We start from the raw sequence: 26,394 nt of genomic DNA, 5'->3' as shown, positions 1-26,394 counted from the left end.
GACCCGGCGCCCGCCACAAGCCGCCTTTGTTCCCTGCTGCCATTTCCCGGCCAGAGCCGGGGGGGCTGCCGGGGGGGGCCAGCGTGGGCGACGGTGCCGCAAGGCAGGGTGGCTCCAGCCACGTCCCATGCCCGTTGCCCTCCCACGGCCGTGCCTTGCTGCAGCCTCCCAGGGGCCGGCGCAAAGCGTGGCCACCCCCCGGACCCCCAGCCTGGGAGCCCGTGGCGCTGGGGCATTGCCATGGCTCATCCCCAGTGGGGCTGCACCAAATCCTGCTCCTACCACGGGCGATCTCCATGGCCATGGTACTGCTCCCACTGCACGGTCCCGTGAGGGTTGTATCCTGCTCCCACTGCAGCAGCAGGATCTGACCTCCATCCCCACTATCATCCGGGGGGGCTGTACTGTGGGGGGTCCCTTCTTTGGGACCCGGGCTTCAGGCAGGGTCACCGGCGCCTGAGGGGCTGTACCACCCCACAAGCTCCCGTGGACAGGGCTGATGGCAGAGCCATGGGTGCCACGGTGTGGGGCTGCACAGGGCAGAGCTGTGGGGCTAATGCAGCGCTGGGCCCCCTCCCTCGCTGGGATGCCCTGCGCTGTTGGGGGGACGCTCGGTACACCCCGGGTGCCACAGCAGGGACGTGTCCGTGCCTGGGGCAGGAGCTGGCCGGAGGTCTCCTGCCAGGGCACCAACACAGACGCCCATCCCCAGGACTGGCAGGGTGCAGGCAGGGGCTGCGGGGGGCGAGGTGCCACCCCGGTGGGGTACATCAGAGGAGCAGGTGCTGGGACGAGGCAGGGACCCCGGGGCGGGATGCCGAGAGAGGCAGCAGGATGCAGCCCTGCCCTGGCCCCGGAGCGGCGGGATGAGCTCATGGCTGTTCTCCTCCCTGCTGCTCCCTGGCCTGGCCCGGCCCGGCTGCAATGAGGTCAGGGCCCCGCCACGGTCCCACCGCCCCGGCAGGAGCCCCCAGCACGGGGCAGAGGGAAACTGAGGCCCCAGGCAGCTCCCCAGCCCCCTGCTCAGCCCCAGCACCGTGCCCCGTACCCCAGCTGCGCCCACCCCAGCCCTCCTGGCCCCGGCCCGCGCTGGCCCCCGGCCCGCGCTGGCCCCGCAGCATCCGCAGCCGAGTCAGCGGCCCCCGGGGCTGGGTGGGGAGCGGAGCCGCCAGCTGCGGGGTGGACTCAGCCCAGGGGGGGGCTGCACCTCCAGCCCGGCATCCTGGTCTGCTCCCAGCCTCCTCCAGACCCGCCGAGCCTGCCCCAGCCTCACCCGGCACCCGGGGTCCATGTCCTGCACCCCAGCACCCGGGGTCCATGTCCCACACTCCAGCACCAGCACCCAGGGTCCATGTCCTGCACCTTGGCCCAGACCCCACCCTGGCCTGGGGTCCCGGGAAGGGATGGGACCCGCTGGCCGTGCCGGGGCCGTGCACCGGCTGGGCTGGGTGAAAGTGGCATAGAGTTTGCTGAGAGCTCACAAAAATACTCAGTGCTTTATTTCAACCTCAAAACCAAGGCGCAGATGCTGCCGGGGGGGCAGCACGCCACACACATGCAGGCAGGGGAGATGGATGGAACCCGGCACGGCACGGTGGGGACGCTCACAGATGGACACGTGCATGGCAGGACCCGCTCGAAGGCCAGCCCGGCCCCGGCTCAGCCAGGGCCACCGGCCAGGGCACCACAGCTCCTGCTGGAGGAAGCTCTGCCCAAGCCCCAGGAGCACAGGGATGAGCGTGGGGACAACCCAGGGGACTGTTGGTGGTGGCTGCATTCACATGAAGGGCAGTGGCAGGGACCCACGTTGGTCCTTCACGGCCGAGCGTGGCGTGGGGTGAGCCCTGGCAAGCACAGAGCTCCCCAAATTCAAGACAGCTCCTGGTGCCGACAGGCTCAGCCCTCTCCACCTGCCTGCAACCCCTGCCTGCAATCCCTGCCCATTCCTCTTCCAGAGACCCTCCAGGAGTGAGCCCTGCGCTAACTCTCCAAGCACAGCACCGGCTCCCCTGTGCCTCCCTGTGCAGGATGCGGCCAAGCCCTCCTGGGCCGTGGCCGTGGCTCCTGCGAGCCAGAGCAGCGGCAGTCCCCTTCCACTAGTGCTGCCCGGCCTGGCCGTGCACAGGGAGGAGCGGAGGAGCCTGGGGACGCTGCCAGCACCCAGCGCCCACCCAGATGGCACCACTGCCATGCCAGCCCCCTGCGCCCTGGCAGCCAGAGCCCACAGATGGGGGGTCACCGCCAGCATGCTCCTCCCGGGGAAGCGGCAGCACTGCCGAACCCCAACAGTTCCCAGCTCAAGCCCTACGGCACAGGGGAAGTCGTGCGGACATCAGAGCGAGGACCTCCAGCACCAGCCTACTCGCCCTTCCAACCCAAACAGGGCTTGAACCGAAGCACAGCACCCCTGTGAGCAATCTTTGCTTGCTGGAGGGGGCTTCTGGGAAAGGCAGAGCAGGAGAGCATGGATGCTCTCGGCATCTGCTGTGCCCCATGTGCCGCTGCACTCACGCTCTCCTACCTTGCTCCCGTGCGGTCTGTGCACGGGCCAGCACCTTTGAAGATGCTCCCCTCCTGGCAACACAGGCACAGATGGGCTGGGACCCTGCCCCAGCCCCAGACGGGAGAGCAGTGCCTGGGGCCAGCCCCCGGCCGTGGCTCCCGTGCTCACCTCGGGCTCGGGAAGAGCCTGGACCCAGCCCCAAGCACTGCGCCGTGGGCCCGGCTCTGCCCCAGCCCCAGCCCTGCAGCAAAGGCTCTCCAAGAAGCCAAGGCTGCGGGCTGCTCCGCTTTGGGGGTGCAACCAGAGAGATGCAGGGGCAGCAAGTGCTCCTTCTCCTGAGGCCGCCTTAAGCTTCGAGGCCCGAAAGGCTACCAGCCCTTTTTGAGGCCCTTGGCCAAGGACCCCCAGCCTGGAGGATGAACCATGAGACCACCCAGGCAAAGCAGGGGCAGGGCAAGGCTGGCCCCCCATGCCCCGATGCTGGGAGCAGAATCCTGCTCTGCCCAGAGCATCCTCCAAAGAAACAGGCAGCAGGTACCTGCCCCTCTCCTCTGTCCTCCTGCCCATTCCAGTAGTGGGCAGGGAGCCAGGGCAGGGGGTACTGGCCTCGAGGGTCCCCAGCAAGAGCCCCCAGCTCTCCTGTAAGAGAGCTCCAGGCGCAGCCAGGGACCACGCACAGACACTTGCAGGGTCCAGGACCCCAGGACTATCCTTGCAGCAGCTCCACGGCAAACGCCCTGGCCCTGGGGGCAGCAGGAGAGGGAAGGGGCTCTCTGCCTCCCCCAGGGGAAGAGCAGCCCCTGCCTGGCACCGGCACCGCGACCGGCACGTGGCCGGCTGCGGCACGAGGCCGGCTAGAAGTGCTTGTCCTCCAGCAGTGAGCTCACCACCAGCTCCTTGTTGCCGAAGTCCCAGAAGGCAGTCATGTGGAAGGCCATGTTGGAGAGGACAACCAGGTACTCCAGGAAGGCGAAGATGGTGTACACTGGCAGAGGAAACACAGCAGGTGAGGGGAACCTGCAGCCAGATCTGCCCCGGGAGCCGGGGGATCTCCTGGGGCACCTCCCCGGGGCAGCAGGGCACAGGGTGGGGGGCTCGTCCCCTGCTTGAACCCAGGCGGGAGGAGAAGGGCGGCCGGGCACCAACCCTCCCGGGGGAGCTCTCCTGGCCTCTGGCCGGGATTTGGCAGGCAAGGTGTCACCCCCAGCCCCTTCCCCGCATGCATCTCCCCAGGCACAGCCAGGCTGCGGGGTGACCGCAGCCCTGCCCTGGCTCCCTTACCTCCGGGGCCGCAGTACCAGTTGTGGTGGAAGTAGACGCACACGGCAAACGCAAATGTGATGAAGGTGAAGAAGAAGAGCAGCTGCTTCCACTTGTATGACTTGCGCTCCTGAAAGAGGCCAAGAGCTGGGTCACAGCCCCGGCCGGTCCCTGGTGCCTGTGCCGTCCCTCTCGCCCGGCATGGCAGTGACCCGCCGAGGCCACAAGCGGCTCAGCCCTTGCCCCTGTGGACACCGGAGATGCCAGAGCAGCCATCCCCATCCCCAGGAAAGCTCTGCCCTGGCCCCGCCGCAGCCCCAGGGGCACGGGCAGGCACCGGGAGCCCCTCTGCCACCCTGGCTCCTCGGGCACAGCTGCCCGGTTAAGGACGATGGGCCAAACTGGCTGCTTTGGCAGGGCTGTGACCTGCGGGCACGCGGGGGGATCACACCTATGTGGAGATAAACCGAGCTGCTGCCCGGGCTCCCTGCGGCAGGGCGCAAGGCAGCCCCCAGGGCAGGCTGCCGTGGGGGGCTGCGGCATGCCGCCAGCTCTCACCCGGCTCTTCCCTCGGGAACTCTCTGCCGCAGCCGAGTGAGGGGCGATGGGAGCCACGGGGACCTCCAGCACTGACACCAACAAGCCACATGGCCCTGGCGAATGCGGGCAACCGTGGAGGCAGGAGCACCCAGCTGCCCGCGGTGGTACTGGGATGCACATGGCACATGGGGCCCTCGCGGCTCCCTGAAGATGGGCCAACGGCTCTACCAGACGGTACATCCTCTGGCTGTGGACTGGGTGGCTGCAGGTGGCCCTGGCTCCCTCGGGCGCTGCCCAACCGCCCCGGCACGGGGAATTCACCGGTGTGCGCAGGCGGCGGCAGCCGGTGCTGCACCCCCTCGCTCGCAACTGCAGCAGGGAGGAGGAAACCACATGAAGGGGCGGCAGCTGGGGCGGGCGCTGCACCGGAGACATCGCACAAGCCGCCCTGGCACTGGGGGGGGCCCCATCCTGCCCCCCAGCACCACCTCTGACAGCGCAACGGGCGGGAGCAGAGCACAGGGCTGCTGCCAGCGGCCCCCCGTGCCCCCAGCAATGCACAGCTTGCTGCTTCTGTGCTGGCAGAGTCCATCCCCCCCAGCAAAGGGGACATCCCAGGGGGCCAGCGCTCTCCCCCATGGTGGGCTCCCCCAACCCACCGCCCCGTCCGCACGCTGCCCAGCACCCCCCGAAGCTGGGGGCCGCGGGTGCTGTGGTCCCCCCGGGAGCCGTGGGGCTATGGTGGGTACTGGCTCCAGCCCCCTTCCTCTCTTTCTCCCATCACCCATCACACTGAGCATCGTGGATCAAGAAACCTAAAGCCCTGGGGTGAGCAGGGAGCCCCCGTGGCAGAGGAACCCCAAACTGTGGCTGGACACCAAGGAGGATGCAGGGGAGACCCCAGTGTCTCCATCCCAGCGCAGGGCGGCCAACACGCTGAGCCCTGGGGCAGGGGGGCTGGAAAGGAGGGGGTCGGCCTCATACAAGGGGGCCAGTGATGCCACGGACAGCCCAGACATGGGCTGTTATTCCCGTTTCTGGGTGGGAGGGGAATTTCCCCCTCGTCTGACGTTTCACGTGAGACAAAAACTGCATTTTCAGGGACTGCTGAGAATAAGGGAAATTTAAATTGCCCCATCACACTTTCCATTACCCCCCGGAAAGCGTGCCGGCAGGCTCAGCCAGCCGCCCTGCGAGCACAAACAGGTCACGGCAGGGAGGAAAACCCAGAGAGGAAGGACGGCCTCACGGTCGTCTTTGCCATCTGGGGATGTGGGGCTGATGCCGCCGACGCCTCCACCCCACAGGGCCCGGGCAGGTCCCTTCCCGCTCCGGCTGATGAGGATCCCTCTCCCCAGCGGCTCCCGGGACCCTCTGGAACAGAGCTTCCTGCAGGCAGGAGCAGGCAGCCCTGCCCGCAGCCCCTGCCCGCCTGCCCACAAGGAAGCAGGAGGCGGCTGGTGCTCAGCCGTGAGCGTGCGGGGCCAGCGGCACGGGGTGGGGCGAGCAGCGGTGCCAACCCAGGAGTTAAATAACAATGAGCAGCCGGGACCAAGGCGTTATGTAAAGTTTCACACCGGAAAAGCGGGTCACAAAACAGCCTTGTTTTCATCCAGGTTCCACGGCAGCGGAAACGGTTGTGCTACAAAGAGGCAGCAGAGTCCCGCTCGTCACAGCAAGGTGAGCAGCAGCTCCCCGCTGTGCTCTCCTGCACTGCATCGCACCGTGCTGCACTGCACAGCACTGCACCACGTCATACGGCATGGCACCGTGTCATACAGCACCACGCTGTGCTGCACTGCACTGCGTCGTGCTGCACCGCGTGGCACCGCACCATGCTGCACCCTGGGACACTGCACTGCATCATACGGCACTGCAGTGTGGTGCACTGCACGGCACCATACAGCTCCGAACCGCGCCGTGCTGCACCATGCCACTGTACTGTATCACGCAGCACCTCACTGTGCTGCACAGCCCCCGAATCCACACCTAGCAGGAGGCTGCTGCTTGCAGTGGATTTAAGGCACCCCCAGATTCCTCGCAAGGGACTCCCACTGACCTGGCGGCCAAAGGCCAAACCTCCCAGGACGTCCCCAGGGAACGCTGTGAGGGGCCACGGGTGGGGGAACCCCAGCAAAGACGGGGCCGTGGGAAGTGGCAACAGCCACTGGCGCTGCCTGAGCCACGAGCGGGGCAGTGGGCACAGCCCACGCTGGCAAGCAGACAGGCAGCTCATCTTCATCGGGCACCAGCAGCTACCGGAGCTCCCGCCACACTGCCTGAAGTGCAGGCAGGCTGGTTCCTGCCTCCTCCTCCTCCCACACCAGGGCAGGGGGCAATGCTCCAGCTCCTACATCTCCCGCACGGTCCCTGTGCTCCTCCCCACTGTGGCTGGGTGTCCTGCCCGGGCTGCCCGCACTGCTGCAGGGACCTTCCCTGAGGAGCGGCAAACGGTGCCAGATTTCAAGCCAGCGGCTACTGAGAAACCTCTGTTCGGCAACGTGGGCATCCGTCGTGACATGTGCTGCCTCCCGGACCCCGTGTACCCCTGGGGACTACAGGCATAATCCTCCAGGGCGCTGGGCTGAGCTGGACATGCCCTGGCATCAGGGATTAACACCTAATTATCCACTCGCCTCTATAATCCTTGATCAGGCTGGGCTCGCCCTCCAGGGAGAAGCAGAGGGCAAGCACAGAGGGCACCTCTCCACCCACAAGGCCCCAGAGGCGTGGGGTCAGGGTGCCGCGGCGTGAGCCTGGGGTGGCCACTCCTACGGGGACACCCTCAGGGGTCCTGCGGCAGGACAAGGGGCAGCACAGGGGCAGGAGACCCCCAGGTTAGGGCCCTGGAGGGGAGCTGGCAGCTCTAAGCAGCCTGGCAGGAGGCTGAAGCCTCCACACTCCAGCTCCTTGCGAGGAAAAAAGAGGGATAAGAAAATCCCAAGGACGTGGGGCGAGTGACTGTGAAATGCTCAGGACGCACACTGAGGCGGGGAGGATGGTTTTACAGCCTGGCAAACCCAGAGGGAGAGCGGTGCACCCCCCTCCTTCCCCGGGAAGGAAGAACCCTGATCCTAACCCTAACCTTGACCCTAAACCTGACCCAGCACGCTGCAGTACAGAACCTGCTCCCCTGCAGGGCCGGGGCAGAGGGATGCCGGGGCAGAGGGATGCCGGGGCACTCCCATGCCTGGCACAGGCAGCAGGCATCGGCCGCCCAGGGATGGGGTGCTCCAAGCTCAGCCAGCTCAGGCTCCCCCCGGGCCCTTGCTGGGGCCGCTGGGCTGGCGCAGCTGCAGCTGGCAACGCTCAGCTGCCAACCCCGGCTTCGCAATTTCCTCCTGGCACGACAGGCTGGGGCACTCTGCGTCCCCTGCAAGCCACTCCAGTTTCACACAGCCCCCCACCCCGAGCCAGCCCTCCATCGCTGGATGCATGCCTGGCCCAGAAAACCACAGGCAAATTATATTTAGTCCGGCAGCTTGCAGGCTTTGAGCTGAGGCATGTTCCCTGTGCACACGAAGGTGTCAGGAGCAGAAGGCCAGATGATGGGAGAGAGGAGAAGAGCCCGGCTGCACCAACCCAGCCTGGTGGGGACAGCCCTGCAGCCCCAGCCCGGGACGCTGTCCCGTGCGGCCCCGAGCCCGTGGAAGGTGCCTGGTGTCTCCTTCCCTCGTCCCGGGGGGGCCCCCAGCCCTGCAAACCTGGCTCCAAGGGCTGGAGGATGGCTGCTGTGAGCAGGCAGGTAGGAAACACCAGCAAGGAGGCACAGAGCCTCCTGCTTCTTCCACTGCCTCTGGAGAGGAAGAAGAGGGACCCTGTGGAGTTCACACCCCAGTTCCTGACTGGGACAGGGAATGGAATGGCAAAGTGACATTAATTCAAAAATGCAACAGCTACGCTCTCCTGGGACCTCCCAAGCACTGGCTCTGCTCCTGGAGCCGTCCCTTCCTGGGGGACAAGCGGCACCCTCGAGGCTACATGCTGCACACCGGTCCCAGCTCTCCCTCGAGCATTTCTGGCTCCCCTGCGGTGAACCTGAAGACAAACTGCCCTAGCACTGAGAGCTTAGGGCTGGGATATTTATAGAGGGCTTGTGTGAGCTACCGCCACCGCCCCCATGGGCTGCCAGCTAGGCAACGGTGCTGCCGAGGAGTTGCGCTGAAACCACACATGTTCACCAACCGCGTTTGCGGTACCCTCCGCACAGCTCCAGCGGCAGCTGGAAACTCAGCTCAGCTGTCCTGCTCCGGCAGCGTAAACAGAAATGGCTTAACCAGCGTCGAGCAGGACAGGAGCGGTGGTGCAGCGAGCAAGGCGCCTGCCAGCCAGCCCTCTCCGTGCTCACACAGCCGGGGTTTGCACCCGAGCAGCACCTCCGCCTTCACACTTGCTGCACGGGATGCTTTCCAGAAGTCGCCAGCCTGGGGCCAGGCTCAGCCTGCACACCCTGCGGAACAGGCTGATGGCAGCCTGGGCTGCTGCGGGGCAGAGCCCCAGTGCCGGTGGCACAGCGGGACCCGGCTCCACTGATGGGCCTGAAGCAGCCGGCCCGGCGGCCGCCACGCGCATGCATGCATGTCTCCCGGCTGAAAGGCAGCCGCTGGTGACGCCAGGCGCTGGGGCAGGGGGGAAATATGTTTGCAAACAAGAAGTGAAACTGCTCTGCTCTGCTGCACTGCTCATCATCTTCACTGTGGCAGAGCCAGCTGTGGAAGAAGGGTTTAAAAGGGTGTGCAGCCGGCCAGGAGCAGAGAGTGACTGCAGAGATGCCAGCCAGGGAGGGCAATGCCATGCCAGCCATGGCCAAGCACCAAGGACTGGGTGCGTTGTCTCCAAGTCTGCTACAATCAGTCCATAGCTGGAGGCTCTCTGACTCCATTTCCCTTTTTCCCCTGAGCTCTCTTCTCTGCTTTGCCCCTTCCCCTCCTCCTCTCAGCCTGCTTTCTCTTTTCTTCCCTCCTGCGGAGCTTTATTTTCCTTTCTCTCACTATTTGCCACCTTGCAACTGGAAACCGTCTGTACTTCCCCATTACGAAGAAGTTCCTCAGCACCTTCCTGCCCTTGCAGAAAGGCAGTTGCAACATGAGCCCCGACGAACGCGAGGCTTTTGCAAGACCAATTCCTGTCACTCACGTGCTGAAACTCCGGCAAACCTGGGGACCTTTGCCCCCTCCGGCAGTGCTAAAGAGTGGTGCCAGACACGGGGCCTGAGAAGGGCTGTGCACAGACCCCCTGCTCCCTCCTCTGGACCGAGCAAGAGGAAGGCTAGGTCCAGCCTTCCAGTTCCTCACGTAGAGTTTGTCCTGGAGACGGTCCCAGGTTTGGCCCTGGAGAACCCGAACCCCTCTGGGAACCCTTGGTGGCTTCCTCTCCTCCGGTACCCTCTGCTGAAGAGGAGGGAAGGACGGGACGCCGCAGGACCAGAGTTGTCCCCCTCGCCCATCCCCTCCTGCCACTGCCAGCTCCAGGGCTGGGGGTAGCCAAGGTGAACAAAAAGCCCCCACAACCAACACAAATGGAGCCAGAATCTGGCCCCAAGATGCCGTGACCCGCAAGAAGAGATCACTTGCACCCTGCCCTAAAACAGCCCCGCGAGCCTCCGGCCTGGCCAGCTCAGCAGGCGCTGCACAACTTCTCCCTGCTCCTGCTGAGGCCGGCAGTTCCCGCCGGCTGCTTGGCTCGGGGCGAGGAGGATGTGGCGGCAGCACCGCGCTTGCCGCGGCCTCGCACCGCCCCGCCACCCCTCCCCTGCCGAGCCAAGCAAGCCGCGGGTGTTGCAGGAGCCGGGCCAAGCCCGCCGGCACCCCGGAGAGCCCTGCTGCCGCCAGCTCTGGAACGCGAGCGTGCAGCCCAAGGAACCCAAACAGTGGGATTAAGCCCCAGGAGACCCTGCCGGGCCCGGAGGAGCTGTGGCCCCATGGGAGTGATTCATGGCAGGAGCCCAACTCGCACATCATGGGACACTGATGGAGTGACAAGGCAGATCTGCAGAGTGACGATAAGGGCGAGCGCCCGCTTATCAAAGGATGCCACCCGCGGCTGCGCACCCGGCAGCGTGTCAAGCCCTTGGCACGTTTCGTCCAGACGCATCCAATCTGACAGCCCCACTGCCGCCCCGCAGTGCTTTCCTTTTTGGAGGAACTCGCCCGCCGCCCTCGCTCCCCGGGCGACAGCTCCATCTGCCGACACACGGCCCTGCAGGGAGCTGGTGCAGGGGACACCGTGCTCCCAGGAGCGGCTCCAGGTCAGGGCTGGCCCCAAAGGGGTCCTCTCTCCATAGGGAGACACCCAGCTTTGGGGGGGGGGGGGACCATGCACCCCTGCAGGCAGCTCCCCTCCATCAGCAGGGCCTTTCCCAGATGGGAGAAGGAAGCCGTGGCACTGTGCCGGGTGGTGGCACGTTCAGCCAGGGCATCACCGTGCCCCCCTGCACACCCAGGGATGTGCCGTGGTCGACACATCCTCAGAGGGGGCAAATGCTCCTTTGCTGGACTTGGGCACACGCCCCAGGACACAGGAGCGCCTCAGCACAGCTCGAGCCCTGCAGCATCGGGGAGAGGGTAAGGAGGACAAGCTGCCACCCTGCCCGCTGCGGCACACAGCCGGAGACACTGCGGCTTGGCAGCAGCCCCCAGCCCAAGTGAGTCCTGCAGGACAGGGGGGCAGGTTTGCTGTGCCCCTCGGCCCATGCCCAAAACAAGCCACCCAGTCCCGCCGGAGCAGGAGATGCATAGCCTGCTCCAGCACCAGTGGGTGCACGAGAGCCCAGGTGACAGCACCCAGCGACACCAAGACCGTAGGCTTTGTGGGCGCAGGCTGCTCCCCCAGCAGAGCCCCAGCAAGGCCACCATTCCACACCAGCTTCACAGACCGGCCGTGGATGCGCAGACACATGGGACAGGCTCTGGACAGCCATGCCAGCACCTCCCGCCTGCTTTCCTCAGCTCCTCGAGAGCGGGTAATGAACCAGCCCTGGCAGGTAACATGGCAGAGGAGGGCAACCTGCAGGCAGAAATGCTGCCAGATGGCAGCAGGGCACACCGGCTCAAAACACCGCCAGCGGGACTTTGCTCCTGGTGTTCCCTCACATGAACTTGGGAGAAACCGACCCGAATTCCCAGCAGAGAAAAGCCAGACATTTAGAGGCAGGCTGCTCACCTCCCTGACCCGATCCTCTGGCTCTGATGCTGTGATGGGTCAGGGACACGTTACACCAGAGCTCTCTGCCTGCAGTCCCTGCTACACACAGTGACGTGTACCCATCACCATCGGGGTGTGCAGGCTCAGAGCTCAGCCCAGGGAATGCCCAGCTCACAGCCAGCATCTGTTTTTTTCCTCCTGCGAGCTGACGGCAGGACTAGCGCTGCTGCGAACACGCTGCAACCAAAACTCACGGGCTTGCTGCAATGCTACAGTCTGCAAAGGTGCAACACCTGCAGACAGGCGCTCCCCGGGGGTGACTGCTGCTCAGGGAGCCGTTGTCTGAGGTGCAGCGCTGGGGGAAGAGATGTAGGGGCTTGGAGTTCTCACAAAAAAGAAAAAAAAAAAAAAAAGACAAGCCAAAAAAGATGAAATAGATAAAGGAAGGAAGCCACAGGAAAGCCGCCAAGAAGCGACTGCCAAGCTCCCATTATCCCCATATCACCAGAGACAACAGATCACTTCCCAGCGAGAGAGGGGAAGCCCAGGATCTCCAAAAGACCCTTTCATAGGGAACCTTGCAGCCAAACAACTGCTGGAAGCTTCTTTTCCAGGTCTCTGAAATAAGCCAGCAAGGGGATGGGCTCAGTGACTTGCCGGAAGGGGACAATAAACAGCCATGATGGAGCAGGAGCCTTAGCAAGGCGCTCTCTGTAACTGTCTGAGCAGACCCCACGCACAGCGCTCATCCTGCTCGTACACAGACAGCGTGTCTGAGCAGACCCGGAGCGCAGCACCCACCCTACCCTGTATCCCTGCAGGCAGTCCCTTCGGAGAGACTTGCTCCCAGCCCTCGCCAGCTTCCCGGCCCCGGGATAAGGGCGCACACCTCCAACAGTTTCCCCTGAAGGTCTCTGCTTTGCAAAGCCATCACCTCCCTGGGGCAACACAGTCCAGGAAGCCTTGGGAACCGTTCCCCATTTAGTGCTGGGGACTGTGAGGGTTGGACTGGGGATCAGCTGGGCGAGATGCATCCCAGAGGAGAAAAGGACAGAGAGGTCCAAGGAGCCCAGAGACCCAGGCAAAGCCAAGCATACAAGAGGCTCACACACGGAGAAGGAGCTTTCACATACGGAGTTTCAAAACTGAATGTCCTGCCCTGCCTGCCTGCGGCTCTGCTGGTGCCCCCGGTCCAGCACTCAGGCCACAAACCAGCACAGCACCAAAGCTGCATCCAGGCGACGGAGCCAGAAGCCCCCGGCTGCATCCTCTGCCTGACCCGCTGCACGACCGGCGAGTCCCCGAGCCCACCGGTCCTCTCACAGAGAACAAGACCCACAGCCAGCCTGCTCAGCGCAGCGATTCCTGGAGGAAAGGGATAACACGACACGTGCTGCCTGCTGCTGGCAGCTGTTCCCAGTTTGCAGGGCCACCAGGTTCCCAGTTCCCCAGCACAGAGAAGCCAATTTCAGCTCAGAAACAGGCATCCTCAGGCAAAGAGAAGGGGTCAGCAAACCCGACCCACGGGGACACTAACGGGGTGGTTTTCAAATGTCAGCTCTAAGTGAAAACCAGAAAATGGGAAATTAAAAGATTCCTCCCCACTTTGTTTTGGTAAACCATCAATTTTGGTGACCATGTTTCCCAGTTTCACCTGGCGGTGTTAACTCCTTTAGCACCAGGTTATGGTTATTTCACAAGCGAGTGACAGCCGAAGCCCTCCACCGCCAGCTGAGAGCCCCCTCCCCAGCACCCAGCACTGCACGGAGAGAAGAAAGGAAATTTTCTGTACCTCGGGACTTACTGTGTGTTTCTTAGTCATTCTCCAGAGGATGCACGTCAGGAGCATGTGGCCCAGAGCCGACGTGATAAAGACGATGAAGGCATTTTCGTGGATTGCTGAATCAACAAGACAACAAGTTTCCTGTTAAATCTGAGCCAAGAGCACAAGGGGAACGTGGGGCAGGCTTTGGGAGGGTGAAGGACTGCTTTCTGCAGGATGCAGTCCTGCTGGGAGTCCCAGCACCCAGGCGATGCTGGGCCCCCAGTGCGAGCAGCAGTCTGGGGACCCGGGGTCTTTGCAGGAGACAGGCAGAGCACGGCTCCGCACCCCCTGCAGAGAAGGGTAAGGGGGGTTTAATGACAAAGCTGCTCGTGCATGCCTCGCGGCCTCCTGTAAGCCCAGGGCTGGAGGGGGATGCGAGTTGCTGGAAGACTTAGCCCAAAGGTGCCAGGAGGGTGTTTATGTGCTCTGGCACCCAGTCTGAGAGTCCCCATTGCTTCACACGGCTGTAAACCTCAGGCACCCTTGAGAGCAGCTCAGCATCACCACTATTGTTCTAGGGATGGGGAAACTGAGGTACAGAGAGGGGGGTTGCGGAGTGAGCAAGTCCAAGATCCAGAAAGGGCCATCTTCTGGCCTCCTGCATTATCTACTTGCCAATTAACAGCTGTCGTCAGCCTCATCACCAGCACCGAGGCCGTCTTGTGCATCACTGAACTAGCACAGATATAGGGTCAGGCTGGAAATGCAGCTGGAGCAACACTAAGGCACGGAACCCCAAAGCCACACACAAAGCCCATGCAACTTCAGGCGAGTTATTTTCAGATGAGTGCTTCTATTTAGAAGAGTTTCCCAGCCTCTTCTCCAGGAACTGAACCACAAGCTGAATTCCCAACCACGTGAATGTAAGAAATGATCTTCCCTGCTTCCCCTCTCGATTCCAGGGGAAGGGAAACCACATGAGGAGCAACGGTAAAGGCAGCTGTTAGAGGGGAAGACGTGAGCAGTGCCCTGCAGAGATGATCAACCCGAGCCCGTTCTCATCTCAGCACGGCAGCCAAGGTCTGAAACTTTCCCCATAAACCTGAGATTAGTCTGCAACAAGGATCTGAGAAAACTGGGTTAGCCTCAGCTCTCGGTGCGGCTTTTGCCCAGCTGCTCTGCCGCACTTCACTCTCCTCCTCTGCACAAGCCGGGCAGAGCCGCTGGCCGCGAAACGAGGCGCAGGCAGAGCCATTTGGGTGACAATGGGGTTTGAGGTACCAAACCCCAAATGAGCATCTGAATTTCTAAGGGCATGCTCCCAGCCCTGACGGGTCGGAGAAGCCCCATGGGCAGGTCGGTCTGCAGTCCCCTGCCATGGTGGGGGCAGCTGGGGACACCGGCAGAGGCAGGCGGGGTGGCGATGCGATGCCTCGCCGTGGGGGACAGGGAGTGCTGGCAGGAGACGAGGAAGGTGAGCTGGACAGGAATATCCCCTAGACCAAGACCTCCATCAGCTGGAGGTTCACGTCCAGCCATCCCAGGTCACTGGGCTCCACTACGGATCTCCATCCTCACCCTAAAGGCTGGGGAGGTCCTTGGACTCTGCTCATGACACCGCAGCCCTGAAGCCACGAGGCTTACTGGTGAAGACCCAGTGGAAGCCAGCAAGCACCCAAACGGTGGGAAGCTTCATCAGACCTGTGTGCCAGCGACAGGCCCCGGCGTGGACTGCTCTGGGCATGGCTCCCGAGCGACGAGCGGGTGAGCAGAAAGGCAATAACCACTGCACTGCAAAAGATGGAAGCATCTGCGAGGGGGAAAACAAGCAGCGTGCGCTGAGAGCTGTCAGCTGTCTCACCAGCCCGAAGGGCGTTGGGGCTCACGCACTTGTTAGCTGTTTTTCCCCAGACAGCCTGTCGTTTTGGTGGGCAAGATGCAACGTCTCCAAACACCCACTTTGTCAGGGAATCAGGACAGCGCCTGCACTGCTCTGCGCTTCGAATGTGAAACCCTGCTCCGATGGCAGCAGTGGGCTGGAGGGAGCCTCACAAATCACCCACCTCATCCTCTGCACCGGGGCTGGACCCTTCAACCCCACAGGCACGTTCCCAGCCTTCTTGGAGGGCTCTGGTGGCCATAGCCCGTTTCCAGTTCGTTGCTCTAAGCAGTCGCAAGGCTCCCTGATCCCCACCACATCTGCCTTTCGAGAGCTTGTCCTCCTCACCCATTGCGAGTAGGAAGATACTCTCAGCACGAAATCAGCTGCATCCCTGCCCCCCATCTCACCTCCCTTGCTGCTAGGAGACAAACCCTCTTCTGTCAACCTCCCCTCCCCAGCACCGCTCCAAACCTTTCCAGAGCTCTGGCCTGGCCTCTCTCTTTGCGAGGCTTTGGGACTACCTCCTCAAGCGTGGTCCCACAGCCAGACGCGATATCCATCATCATCATCAAACTGCGTGCAGGGACAGCCAACACACGACTCTCCTGCGGACAAGTCCCAGAACTGGGTTTGTTTCCGCTGCAACAGCACCACCTTGCTGGCTCGTGGATGTGAGTCCTCTCAAGTCAAGCCCCGGTGCCTCCTCCAGATCTCAGGATTAAACAACAGCTGGATATCACCACTGGCACTTAAATTCATTTCAGACGAGACCATGTGGGAGATAAGCATTTCCCAGCCTATCGTGACCGTATTTTGCACACGCTGATCTAACCTGAAAAATTCTGATTTTTTTTTTTTTCAGGTCAACAAAGGAAATTTCACCCAGACAATCTTGTGGGAGGGTATTTAAAATGCGGCTGGAACAGAGCGCGGGCTGGAAGCCAGCTCAGAGCCAAAGCCAAAGCTCAGCAGTGGAGACGGAGTGGATAGCAGGGACGAGCACTAACCTGCCTTTGCTCAGCTGCAGTGAGACGCGTTAAGCGTGGCCTCAGCCCACAAGTGGGAAGCAAGCGCTAAAGTCTGATGCTAGGCTTGATATAAAAATTCAGCCTACGGTTTCAGCCAATTATCAGCAACCAAGAATTTTGGTAAGAACACGGCTATTTGCACATTATAGACATAACTTCGCTCTATAAATACTAATTTTAATAGATTTTTTTTTTTTAACTGTTTTTTTCCTCCAAACTGACTACTTCCAAAACACTGGCACGAAGCAGAGCTCTGCAAAGCCTTGGCAGCTGCGAGCTAGACCACCGGCACGACGGTCAGCGCAGAGCGTGGGAGGAGACACCTACCATAGTTTTCAGATGAGGACACGTACGTCAGGATAAGGAGGGCGAAGTTTTCGAGGAGGTTGAGCAGCAGGTTGAAGTGGCACAAGCGCAGGTAGCGAGGGTGTGAGCAGTGGCAGCTCTGGTAGTGGTTCCAGTAGGCAACCGCCACCAGGAAGCGGGGCGCCGAGTGGAGGCCGATGCAGAGGCGCCAGACGTAACGCTGGGGGGTCTCGCCTCCGATAGCGGCGCTGATGGAGGGGAGGTAGTTAGGGACCTGGAAGAGAGACAGTGGGGAGAGGCATAGGGAGTGCGTCACACTGTCGTAGTTATAGCTCTCCAAGACACTAAACCTGGGTTTTTTTTTCCCTAAATAAGTTTATTCCTACTTCAAAAGCCAGCGAATGTAACGTGGCAGCAACCCTGGTTCATCCCCCAGGACCAGGCAGCCCCCAGCCCTGCTGGGACAGTCCCCAGGCACTGGGGTGACCTGCTCAGGGTCCTGCTCGGGCTTCTTAGCTTTACACTTTTGACCCTTATTCCTTCCCTTTGCTGAGTCGTGGTCCCCCACGTCTTCTGTGCCCCCAAGTTTGGGGAGAGAGGAGAGAAGGGTACACGGTTTTGTTAGCCCAACTCTAATGGAGAAAACTGATAGCAACAGCAGGCAAAGACAATGTTCAGGGAGGAACATAAAAGCAGGAAAACCATTGATACAGCGCCTTAATAAACTCCTGACCTCCAGAGTTTCACAACTCGGGGACTTTCTGAGCCAGCCACGATTGCTATGCACCAGGTAATCCACTCTTCCATGATCCTGCTCAGTCTCCCCTGGAGCCCACGCAGAACTGTGCACCCCCAGCGTCCTGGGGAGAGGCATTCCGCAGATCAGCTACTCTCAAGGCAACCAAGAAGGAGCTGGTTCCTCAAGCAGAACCTGCCACCTCCATACGACATCCCCTACTTCTCATACTGGCAGAGGGGTGCAGTGGATCCCTGCCTGCCCTCTCCAGGCCAGCCACAACCTCAGAGGTCTCTGTCTCGCCTCTCCCTGCTCTCAGCCCGTCGTCTCTTCCTGTGCGCAGCTGAAGAGCCCTTGCTTCACCACGCCAGGAACAGGAGCTGCGTGACACCTCTGAGCACCCTTGCTGCCCTGCCCCATACACCTGAGTCATGAGGAGGGGACGGAATCGCACGCCGGGTGCGCACATCACTTATTTCTCCAAATCAAGCTGCCCTGGCATTTCGTTGCTTCGTCACCCCCCTCGGCAGCCTGCCTCACCATCCCTGCTCCAGGATCTCGGCATCGACACCAGCCTGCGCCACCCCACTGCGTACGGGCACGAGGAACACCACGGGCCCCATAAAGCTCTGGGGTCATCTCCGGCTGGTGCGAGAACGACTCCTGCCCTCTGTTCCCAGCTTGTATCCAGCTGCTTATCCACACTTGTGCCATGGCTGCTTGAAAGCCCTGGGGAGGAACCCAATCTCATCCCTTTTGGAAATCCAGGCAGTCCCTCTCAACCCGCACTCCCCAGGCACGTGCTTGTGACTCCTCTGAAGAACTCCAGCAGATCTGAGGGGCAGCAATTCCTTTTTGTAAAAGCTGGGCTAACTCGTCCACAAGACAGTATATTTATCTGTAGCTTCACCAGTTTTATTCCTCATCATAATCATCACCAACGTGCCCAGCACAGACATCAGCCTTACCAGTCTGTACTTCCCTAGGTCCCTTTTAAAAAGCCAAAACCTCAGTTGCCAGTCCCGAGGCATCACAAGTACAATAAAATAAAGCAGCCTGTTCGAGATCCCATAACACTTCTGCTGGGAAAGCCTGGAAGAAGAGAGGAGCCCTGCCACCCTGCCGGCTGCCCCAGCTGAGCAGCCATGGCCTTGGAGGACATTTTGCTGAAGAAAGTCGCTTACCCCGCAATGGGTCGCTGTCGTCTCCTGGAAATGGAACAGCAGAGACCAGATCACACAGAAAAGGAAACCAAAGAGCGGGCAAAACACAGTCCCAACGGCCAGCGTGGTAAAACGGAGCCGGAAGAGGATCCCATCTCGATCCAGGGGCAGCGGTACCTGTAACATCTCGATGGACCTGAAAACAAACAAACAAGCAAACGTTTGACGGGGATTCTCTGTCCTCCTGCAAGGTCCAGCCCCAAACAGCCCTGGGCAGGGATGCGCACATACGACTGGCAGAGACGGCCTCTCACACCCGCGTTTAACGGCCGCACAGCCCTAGGGCGGGCATCAAGGACAGGCAGCCGAAAGCACTGTTCCGGAGACGCAGGAAGCCCGAGACTCATGTACAACAGCGAGCAGGGTCAGAGCAGTGGCCTGCACACAGCGGGGAGGAGCAGGCAGCGGGACGTGCAGGCAGTGGGATGTGCAGGCAGCGGGACGTCCCGCACTGTGCTGTGGACCGCGAGACCGATCTGGCTGGAAAGGCACGTGAGCTCTTTTCGGCAGGGTACGTCTATCCAGAGCATTCCCGGGCTGCGCTCACAGCTGCCGCACAGGACAGCGCTGACGTAGCGAGGGCGCTGCGTGCTGCCCGCCGGTGCTGCCGCGAGCTGCGGCTCCTCCACCGCATCCCCAGCCACCCACGGCACCGTCCTCACACCGCGCCGCCAGCACGCCGCAGCCCCGTACCCAGCGCTGTCCCAGCCGAGTGCTCAGCACCTTTACGGGCAAGACTCCGGCTGCAGGATCAGGACCTTGCAAGCCCCGCAGCTTGCACAACAACAAAGCCGTTGCTCATCAGGTCGGGCAAGACGGGACATGCAGTTTATCAAGCCCGGCAGCCTGCCTCCGGCTCAGGGCTCTCCATCAGCTCAGTCCCAACGTTCGCTGGCTGCTCTCTTGCCCTCACAGCCACGTCTGTTCATCCTTTAACCTTCCCGTGCGCCCTTGGCCGCAGCCCAGCTGCCCTCAGACCGCCGGAGTCAGAGCCACGTTAAATCAGTCCTGATCATCACACGCACCATCCTTCCAGCTCTCCTCCCGCCGCGCCTGGCCCCCACCGCTCCTGCCCCAGCAGGCTCCCCTCCGCCTGGGGACAAGGGCCACCGAGCAGCCCAAACGAGGGGCTGCGACGTTCTGCTCCAAGTGAGCAGTTCGGGATGCCTGCCTCACCTCACACACCGCTCAGGCTCCAGGACAAATCCGATTTATAGACAATCCCTCCGAAGCCAGTTAACAGCGAGGGCAGGAGTCTGGGCAGCTGCCCCAGGGAAGCGCAGCCCCCCCCCGCCCCGGGCGCAGGGACCATCCCCACCAGCGCTGCGCCCACCCCAGCAGCGAAGGGCTATGGAAAACACAGCTCAGCCCCCTCGCCTGGGCTGTGCTGCTGCTCTACAGGCTGCTGCGGGAGGGGAAGGGGGATTTATTTGCAGGATGAAAGCAAAGCGAAAGGGAAGCTCTACCGTGGTTCTGCTGGAGCCCTTTGGGGCCAGGACCGCCACAAGCCGGACCGAGGAGCAGGGGGAAGCGGGATCCCCCAGCCAGCCCAGGCTCACCTCCCTGGGATGCCCCGCCGGCAGCAACCCCAACAGCGAGGGACGCCCTTGAAGGGCAGGGCAGGGCTGTCAGAGGCAGCCACGCTTCCTGCTGAGCAAGGCCCGGGCCGGGGGGACGGAGCCCCTGGCACCCTGCACCTCCCTCGAGGGGGGGTTCAGCTGTGGGGACACACCGCACACTGCACCACGGGGACATCCGAGGCATGGCGACGTCCGTGGGGGACAGCTTCGCAGGGGGGGAATGGATGGGGGACGGGACACACAGGACAGATGGACATGGTGTCTGGGCCATCCCCAAAAAGGGAGCCCCCGATTAGCCCCCGTCCCCCTCTCACGAGGGTCTTGCCCAAAGAGGGCAAATAGAAAAGCAAATCTTTTGTGCCACGCACTGAATGGCCCCGAGCCTGGACTGCACCAGAGGCCCCAGCACCCCACACCCCCTAGAGATCCCCCCCCAGGCACCCCAGACTCCCCTCAAGACCCCTCGTGGGCATCCCACACCTCCCCCCCCCCCCCCAAGACACCCCCGCCAGGGACCTCACAGTGCTGTGACCCCCCCCGGGGTACTCCACATCCCCCAGAGACCGCCCCCCCCCACCGGCTACCCCACACCCCCAGCCAGAGACATCATCCCCCCCCCGGGCACCCCCCTCCCCCCCCCGGGCACCCCATATTCCCCCGAAACACCCCCCTCCGTATGAGCCACCCCCCCCTCCAGAGACCTCACAGTGCTGTGACCCACCCCGGACACCCTACATCCCCCAGAGACACCCCGAGCCCCCCCCGAGCCCCCCAGGACCTCACAGTGCTGCAAGTGACCCCCCACCCCGGGCACCCCACTGCTCCCGCACACCCCCAGAACTGCGCCCCCCACCAGTGCCCCCCCCCCCAGCCCCCTCCAGCCCCGCACCGCTCAGCCCCCTCCGCACTGCTCCATGCCCTGGCCCGGCACGGCCACCACGCCTCCTCCTCCTCCTCCTCCACCACCACCTCCCCCTCCCCTCCCCTTCCCCTTCCTCCTCCTCCTCCTCCCGCCTGCCCCTTCCTGCCGCTGCGGCCAGGCCCGCCCCACTCCCCCGCCCAGGCCTTGCAGCCGGCCCGAGGCCCGAGGCCCGAGGCCCGAGGCCCGAGGCCCGAGGCCCGAGGCCCGAGGCCCGAGGCCCGAGGCCCGAGGCCCGAGGCCCGAGGCCCCCTGCAGGGGCGCCCCCTACCGCCCGAGCCACCTCAGTGCCTGCACCTCCTTCCACGGTCCCTTTAAGACTCTCGGCCCCGCCCTCTGCGCCGCGTTACGCAAGCGCCCGAGCGCTCTCGGATTGGGCCGGTGGAGAGAAGTCCCGCCCCCCCGACGCCCCGGATGTCGGGCGGTGCTGAGGTACGGCGTTCTGGACCCTTCCGCAGCATCAGCCCCGCCCCCTCTGGCGCGCCAGGCCAATCGGCGCTCAGGGCGCGGCGGACGTAAGGCGCTACTTCACCCAATCAGTGAGAAACACTCGCTGTTCCCCGAGGGGAGGGGGGGGAGAAGCCTCGCTTTCAAAGAGCGGCAGCCAATGGGCGGCGGGCGCGCGGGGGCGGGGCTAGCCAATGGGGCGGGCGGCGGCGGAGCGCGGGGGCGGCTGGGAGGCGCGCGGAGCGGGCTGTGACGCAGCTTCCCTCCCCCTGTGAGGCGGCGGCGGCGGCACCGCGGGAGCGGCGAGGCCAGGCCCGGCCAGGCCCGCGCTCCCTCCCTTTCCCTGGGCGCTGGCGGTGAGCACCGGGGAGGGCTCCGGGGCTTACCCTCCTTTGCCCGCTGAGGCGGCGCAACGGCCGCGGGGGCGCCTCGCGGCCTTTGTTCCGTAGCGCTCCTCCGGGAGACCGGGCCGGTCTAGTGGTCACGGGCCCCGTGCGGTTGGCTGGGCTGAGGGCGGCTCGCTCTGAGAGGCCCGGAGCGGGAGGGAGGGTCGTGGGTAAAGGTTCAGCAGGGGACGAGCCGGGGGAAGGGGGTGCGGGGTGGGGGGGGCCGGGCCGGGGCGGGGGGAGCCCGCGGCCGGGCCCGGTCCGCCTGCCCCTCTTGCGGGGGTCCCCGCGGGTGCGTGGGGAGTTGGCTCCTGCCCCCCCCACCCCGCCCCAGCCCGTGTTTGGGGGCTTTCGGTTGTTTCGGTTTCTCGTTCCGGGTTCTGGCGGAGGTGCCGGGGTGTTTACGGGGCGGGGGGGGGGGGAGCGGTCGGGCTGGGCTGGGCCGGACCGGACTGGACTGGACGGGACTGATGGCGGCATGGGAGCCAGTAACGCTGGGGGGGGCTTTGCGGGGGTGCGAGCACAGGGGAAGCGGTGTGGTGTGTACGATGGAATCCGGGGGTAACGGTGGGCCTGTCGCCAGGGTGTTGACTGTGGTGGGCGTCTGGGGATGTAAACGCTAGCCCGCTATCGGGAGAGTTATTTAAAGTTATGTTAATGAAGTAATTGAATTTCTTTGGATGTGGCTGGAGGTTTACCGATGTTGCTGTAAAACTGTAATTAGAGCCCTTCTGTTCAGGAGTGAGGGGATGGCTCCTCTTCAGCTGGGGATGGTGTCCAGCAAGTGGGAGAGGACCGTTGTATAAAACCCCCAACTTCTATTAATCCTGCTCCAGCTTCTCTTCAGTTCTGGGCTGCTGCTGGTGTTCCTGCCGTCAGGGGCTCTGAGTGTGTTTTCGTGGGACAGCTCGGAGCACGTTTGATTAACGTAGCATTTTATATGTGCAGTCGTGAGCCCGTTGTCTGTGTGCGGTGTCCCCCCACTACTGGCCTGGGTTAAAGGGGCTCTGACGCGTCCACGGCGTCGGTGACCGCATAAAGCCCGAGTTCTGTTTTGGCTGAACCTGAGCTGCTGGGGGTCAGTAGGTAAGGAAGGGTGGGTGTCAAACGAAAATAAAGCTTCAGACCCTGTGGGAGGGTGAAATCTTTTAATAGCTTGTTTGCGTTTTAGAAAATTATGCCTCAGATTTCTCCTGAAATAGGATTTGGCATTTAACAATCCTGAGCATACTGACTTTGAAAAAGCAGTGGCATAAATAAGGGGGACAGTGAAAGAAGAGGGGTTTTATGAATTGCAAATAAGGTTGAGGGTAGCAAGATTGAACAACAACTGAAAACTGTGTGGACACTTTGTACCTGGCCTTCAGCAAGACTTGCTTAGGGGCAAAGTGAGATGACCAAAAATAGCCTATAGAAATAGAGAAGAAGGTAGCTGAGGTGGGTGTGTAGAGTTCAAGGAGTGTACTCGCATCAGGCGTCAGGATAAAATTTATCTTACAAGTGTAAAAAAAGAATAGGTAGGATTTTTTAAGGCATCCTAGCAGGTGGTATAGCGTAAGGGAGAGCAAATCGTGAAGTTTGGGGTGGTGGGGGTGGTGGATGTTCTTGGAAGCCATATATGATCGTGCTGGAGCGCAAAGGTTGGATTTTGAGGACGTGAACGGGAGGTGGCTCTGCATTTCATCCTGCTATCCAAAGCCAGGTTCTGCTGGAAAACAAAAAGCAGCCTTGGCACCACAAAGGGGAGGTGCAGCGGGGGAGCGTACGTGGCACAGGTGTTTGGGAGCAGGCCCTGAGGGAGAGAGGGGCTGGGGGGGTTGTGATGTGTTGTGGGATGCAGCGTTATCCCGCAGCAGGATCCTGTTGCGTGGCAGGCAGCGCTGTCTCTTCCAGGAGGCAGCACTAGGCTTAGGGTGCTCTGATAGTTTCTCAAATCAGCTTTTTCTTTCTTATACCAGAATCATTTTGTTTAAAGTACTCTTAATGTGCGTGAGGAAGTCCGTAAGGACTCGCGTGTGCGAGTGGGAGGACTCTTAACGCCACAAAATTGTGACATACTGCAGTTCTGAATAGCTGAAGATGACACAAAACGTCTTTTTAGTTACTTTTTAATATAAGTGTCAGATATTGGTTTGCTCTTGACTGTTTTAGTCTCCAGTAGTGCAGGGATGGCTGCAGAGGTACGGTGGGTAGCTACAGCTGCTCAAAAACTGGATTTGGCTGTTCCCAGAAGGTGGTATGGGTTTTTGGGAAAACAAATACTTATGATTTCGTGGATGGGCAGCTGGATTTAGTGACTTCACTCTGGAGTGGCTGTGCTGGGCAGTACGTAGAGTACGTGCGTGCTTCCTTTTGGTTAGGAGGCTGTAAAAGGAGTTGGAATTAGGGAGCTATAGAGAAGCTGTCAAACCTGGGTGGAGGTAAAGGTGTGGGTTTTTAGTTTTACTTAAATTGTTGGTGACCAAATGGAGAGTACTTGAAAGGAGTTCATTGCTATCCTGGATGTTGAGCCTCCTCAAAAACCTAAACAGAGTTTAAAAAAATGCTGAAATGCTAAAGGTTAGTGCGTCATTACGTAAAAGTGTTATGCTAACGTGATAGCAAGTAGTGCTTTGTAAATTTTCTTGGTACAGGCCATGTCTTACAGTTTTCTAAACTTTAGTTCTGTGCTGCTGTGGATTAGCTAATGCTGCCAACAGTGAATTTTTTTCTGGATAATATTGGCATTTTCAATGGTGGAGCTAACAGGTGTTAGCCCCAATACAGAGAAAGATTACAAATTTCTCTGACTGGAGTATGGCTAAGGATTTGTCGTGATCTTATTTTAGCTTGGCTGGTTTTGTTGAAAAAAGCTGTAACATTGTGTTTGTCCTTGGAGAAGAGATTGGAGTGAGGTTGCGTTACTAAATGTATCTGTAAATAAAATGATGGGTGTTGTAAAGGTAAATTGGGCGCCTGTCTAAATGGGGTAAAACTCCCCTGAACCCCCATTTAAAACCAACAACTTCTAGAAAGTTAAGAAAATCCCGGTGCGGCCCCGTGAGCAATAAACGGGAAGCAGATGGAAGGTGTGTTCCTGTAATTCTCGTGCAGTGCATTTCCACTTGTCCTGTTTGAAGCAGTTAGCAAATAGGGTTTAGCAGAAAATCAACCGTGGAAAATTCTGGGAGTGTCACAGAAAGAGCTGTAGCACAGCGCAGATCCCTGTGCCTGTTCTTAGAGAAGCGTTCCAGTGGGGTGGTCTTTCAGGCGTTGAGACGGCTGAGCAAAAATGAGTTTGTGTTGCCTGGTGGGGTCAAAAGTAGTAGAAACAGATGTGGGAGGTGTTGTTAGTGTTAGATGTTCTAGAGGGTGTTGTTGAGAACACGTGGATCAGGGGAGTAGATTCATTTATTAGTTTTTTCAGTCTGTAAGACGTACAGAAAATCTAGCCATAATTAAGGGTGGAAGACAGCTTACTTGTGATGTCACTGAAGTATTAGTGTTCTTGTCCCTTTCGGGGTTCTGACAGTGTTTTAAATTGCTTAGTGTGACTTAAACACGCTGTCATGCATTTTATGGCTTAAGTACTCAAATTAGATTGCTTACATCAACAATGAGGGAGATGAAAAATTAGTTTTCAAGATAAGCTTTAAATAAAAGCTGAATTCTTCTTTCCAGGTTTAGGGGAAAAACCTGATACATCCTGAAAATGTTTAACAAATCCTTCGGAACTCCATTTGGAGGCAGCACTGGCTTTGGGACAACTTCAACTTTTGGACAAAGTAAGTAATGCATCCAAACTGACTTTTCAGTACTTAATGTATTTTTTTCCTAGAGGTGCAGCTAAAGGATCAGGCGCAGGTGGTGATTCTGTGTGTGTGATGGAATTGGAGTGCTGCTAGGCTCTCCAGCTCGCTCGCTTTGTAGTGAATCAGGTTCAGGAGCCTTAGGCTTCACCACTAACCAAGCTTTTAATTTGGGTCGATACCAGGATTCCACGTACAGTTGTTGAAACTTCCTTTTTTAAAAGGAGTGGAAACTGAAATGCTTAGATGAAGGCTGTCTTGCCGGGGTGGGGTGGGAGGGAGATTCTTTCAATAAGGACTGGATTCGTTGGGGAGACTTGGAAGGAAAAAGCATGTAATCTGAGGAGTGTCTTCTGGAGATACACGTTGTAAATACCACAGTGAGTGAGTTTTTAGCCATTAAAGCAGACTATAAACTGGTGCGTATGCCCTGTTCGTTAGGAAGGAAACACAATAATTCTGTTTATACTGCTCCTAAACCAAGGTATGAGAAGAGCAGCTTCCAGGCACCATAAAAAGTGGTAGAGGCCTTGCAGAGGGCTGTCTTTACATTCTGTAGAAGTGGCTGACACAAATATTGTAGCCTTTTGCTTCAAGAGCTCTGTAGAAGTATTAATTGTACTACTTCACATATCCCAGACACTGATGTACAGGTAGTCATGCACAAACTTCTTTTGGAAAGTTAAAAAGGCAGTGACAGGATTTAGTTTCTAGTATACATGTTTAGAATATGGTTTCATCTAAACTGTAATGCTGATTTTCAGATGCTGGCTTTGGTACTACAAGTGGAGGAGCGTTTGGAACATCAGCCTTTGGGTCGAACAATAATACTGGAGGCCTCTTTGGGAGTACGCAGACAAAACCAGGTATTGCTGTGTTATGGTTGTA

At 60.4% G+C, this 26,394-nt stretch overlaps 2 protein-coding genes across 5 annotated transcripts in view; one reads left to right on the top strand and one right to left on the bottom strand.

Annotated features, from left to right (window-relative positions):
• Nucleotides 1–1,479: 1,479 nt before the first annotated feature.
• Nucleotides 1,480–20,898, bottom strand: PGAP2 (post-GPI attachment to proteins 2). Of its 4 annotated transcripts, none has more exons than XM_050914502.1 (6): nt 20,856–20,898; nt 18,348–18,522; nt 16,449–16,701; nt 13,239–13,345; nt 3,785–3,893; nt 1,480–3,488 (listed from the first exon to the last, which is right to left on the bottom strand). In XM_050914502.1, exons 2-6 carry the CDS (start codon nt 18,510–18,512, stop codon nt 3,358–3,360), a joined length of 765 nt encoding a protein of 254 aa, XP_050770459.1. In that variant the 5' UTR covers nt 18,513–18,522; nt 20,856–20,898; the 3' UTR covers nt 1,480–3,357. The 4 variants fall into 4 exon arrangements, with proteins under 4 accessions (XP_050770459.1, XP_050770464.1, XP_050770467.1 ...); XM_050914507.1 differs by lacking the exon at nt 20,856–20,898 and adding an exon at nt 19,853–19,940; XM_050914510.1 differs by lacking the exon at nt 20,856–20,898 and adding an exon at nt 19,853–19,940 and having other exon boundaries at nt 13,251–13,345.
• Nucleotides 20,899–21,630: 732 nt separating this feature from the next.
• The window catches only part of NUP98 (nucleoporin 98 and 96 precursor), a 42,229-nt gene continuing 37,465 nt past the window's right edge, over nt 21,631–26,394 (top strand). Inside the window, exons 1-3 of the mRNA XM_050915472.1 lie at nt 21,631–21,688; nt 25,379–25,482; nt 26,271–26,372. Coding sequence (XP_050771429.1) covers nt 25,410–25,482; nt 26,271–26,372 — 175 coding nt within the window. The 5' untranslated portion in view covers nt 21,631–21,688; nt 25,379–25,409. The remainder of the gene's footprint in view (nt 21,689–25,378; nt 25,483–26,270; nt 26,373–26,394) is intronic.

This window comes from Gymnogyps californianus, chromosome 1 (assembly GCF_018139145.2).
Source record: "Gymnogyps californianus isolate 813 chromosome 1, ASM1813914v2, whole genome shotgun sequence".
Classification (NCBI taxonomy): Eukaryota; Metazoa; Chordata; class Aves; order Accipitriformes; family Cathartidae; genus Gymnogyps; species Gymnogyps californianus.
This window is presented reverse-complemented; position numbering and strand designations above follow the sequence as displayed.

Excerpts from the sequence above, each read along its gene's own strand:
- PGAP2 (XM_050914502.1), bottom strand. The coding sequence starts at position 18,512 with ATGTTACAGGTACCGCTGCCCCTGGATCGAGATGGGATCCTCTTCCGG. Across the intron at positions 16,702-18,347 it reads CGACAGCGACCCATTGCGGG|GTCCCTAACTACCTCCCCTC; the intron begins GTAAGCGACTTT and ends TCTCTCTTCCAG. Across the intron at positions 3,894-13,238 it reads AACACACAGTAAGTCCCGAG|GAGCGCAAGTCATACAAGTG; the intron begins GTACAGAAAATT and ends GGCCTCTTTCAG.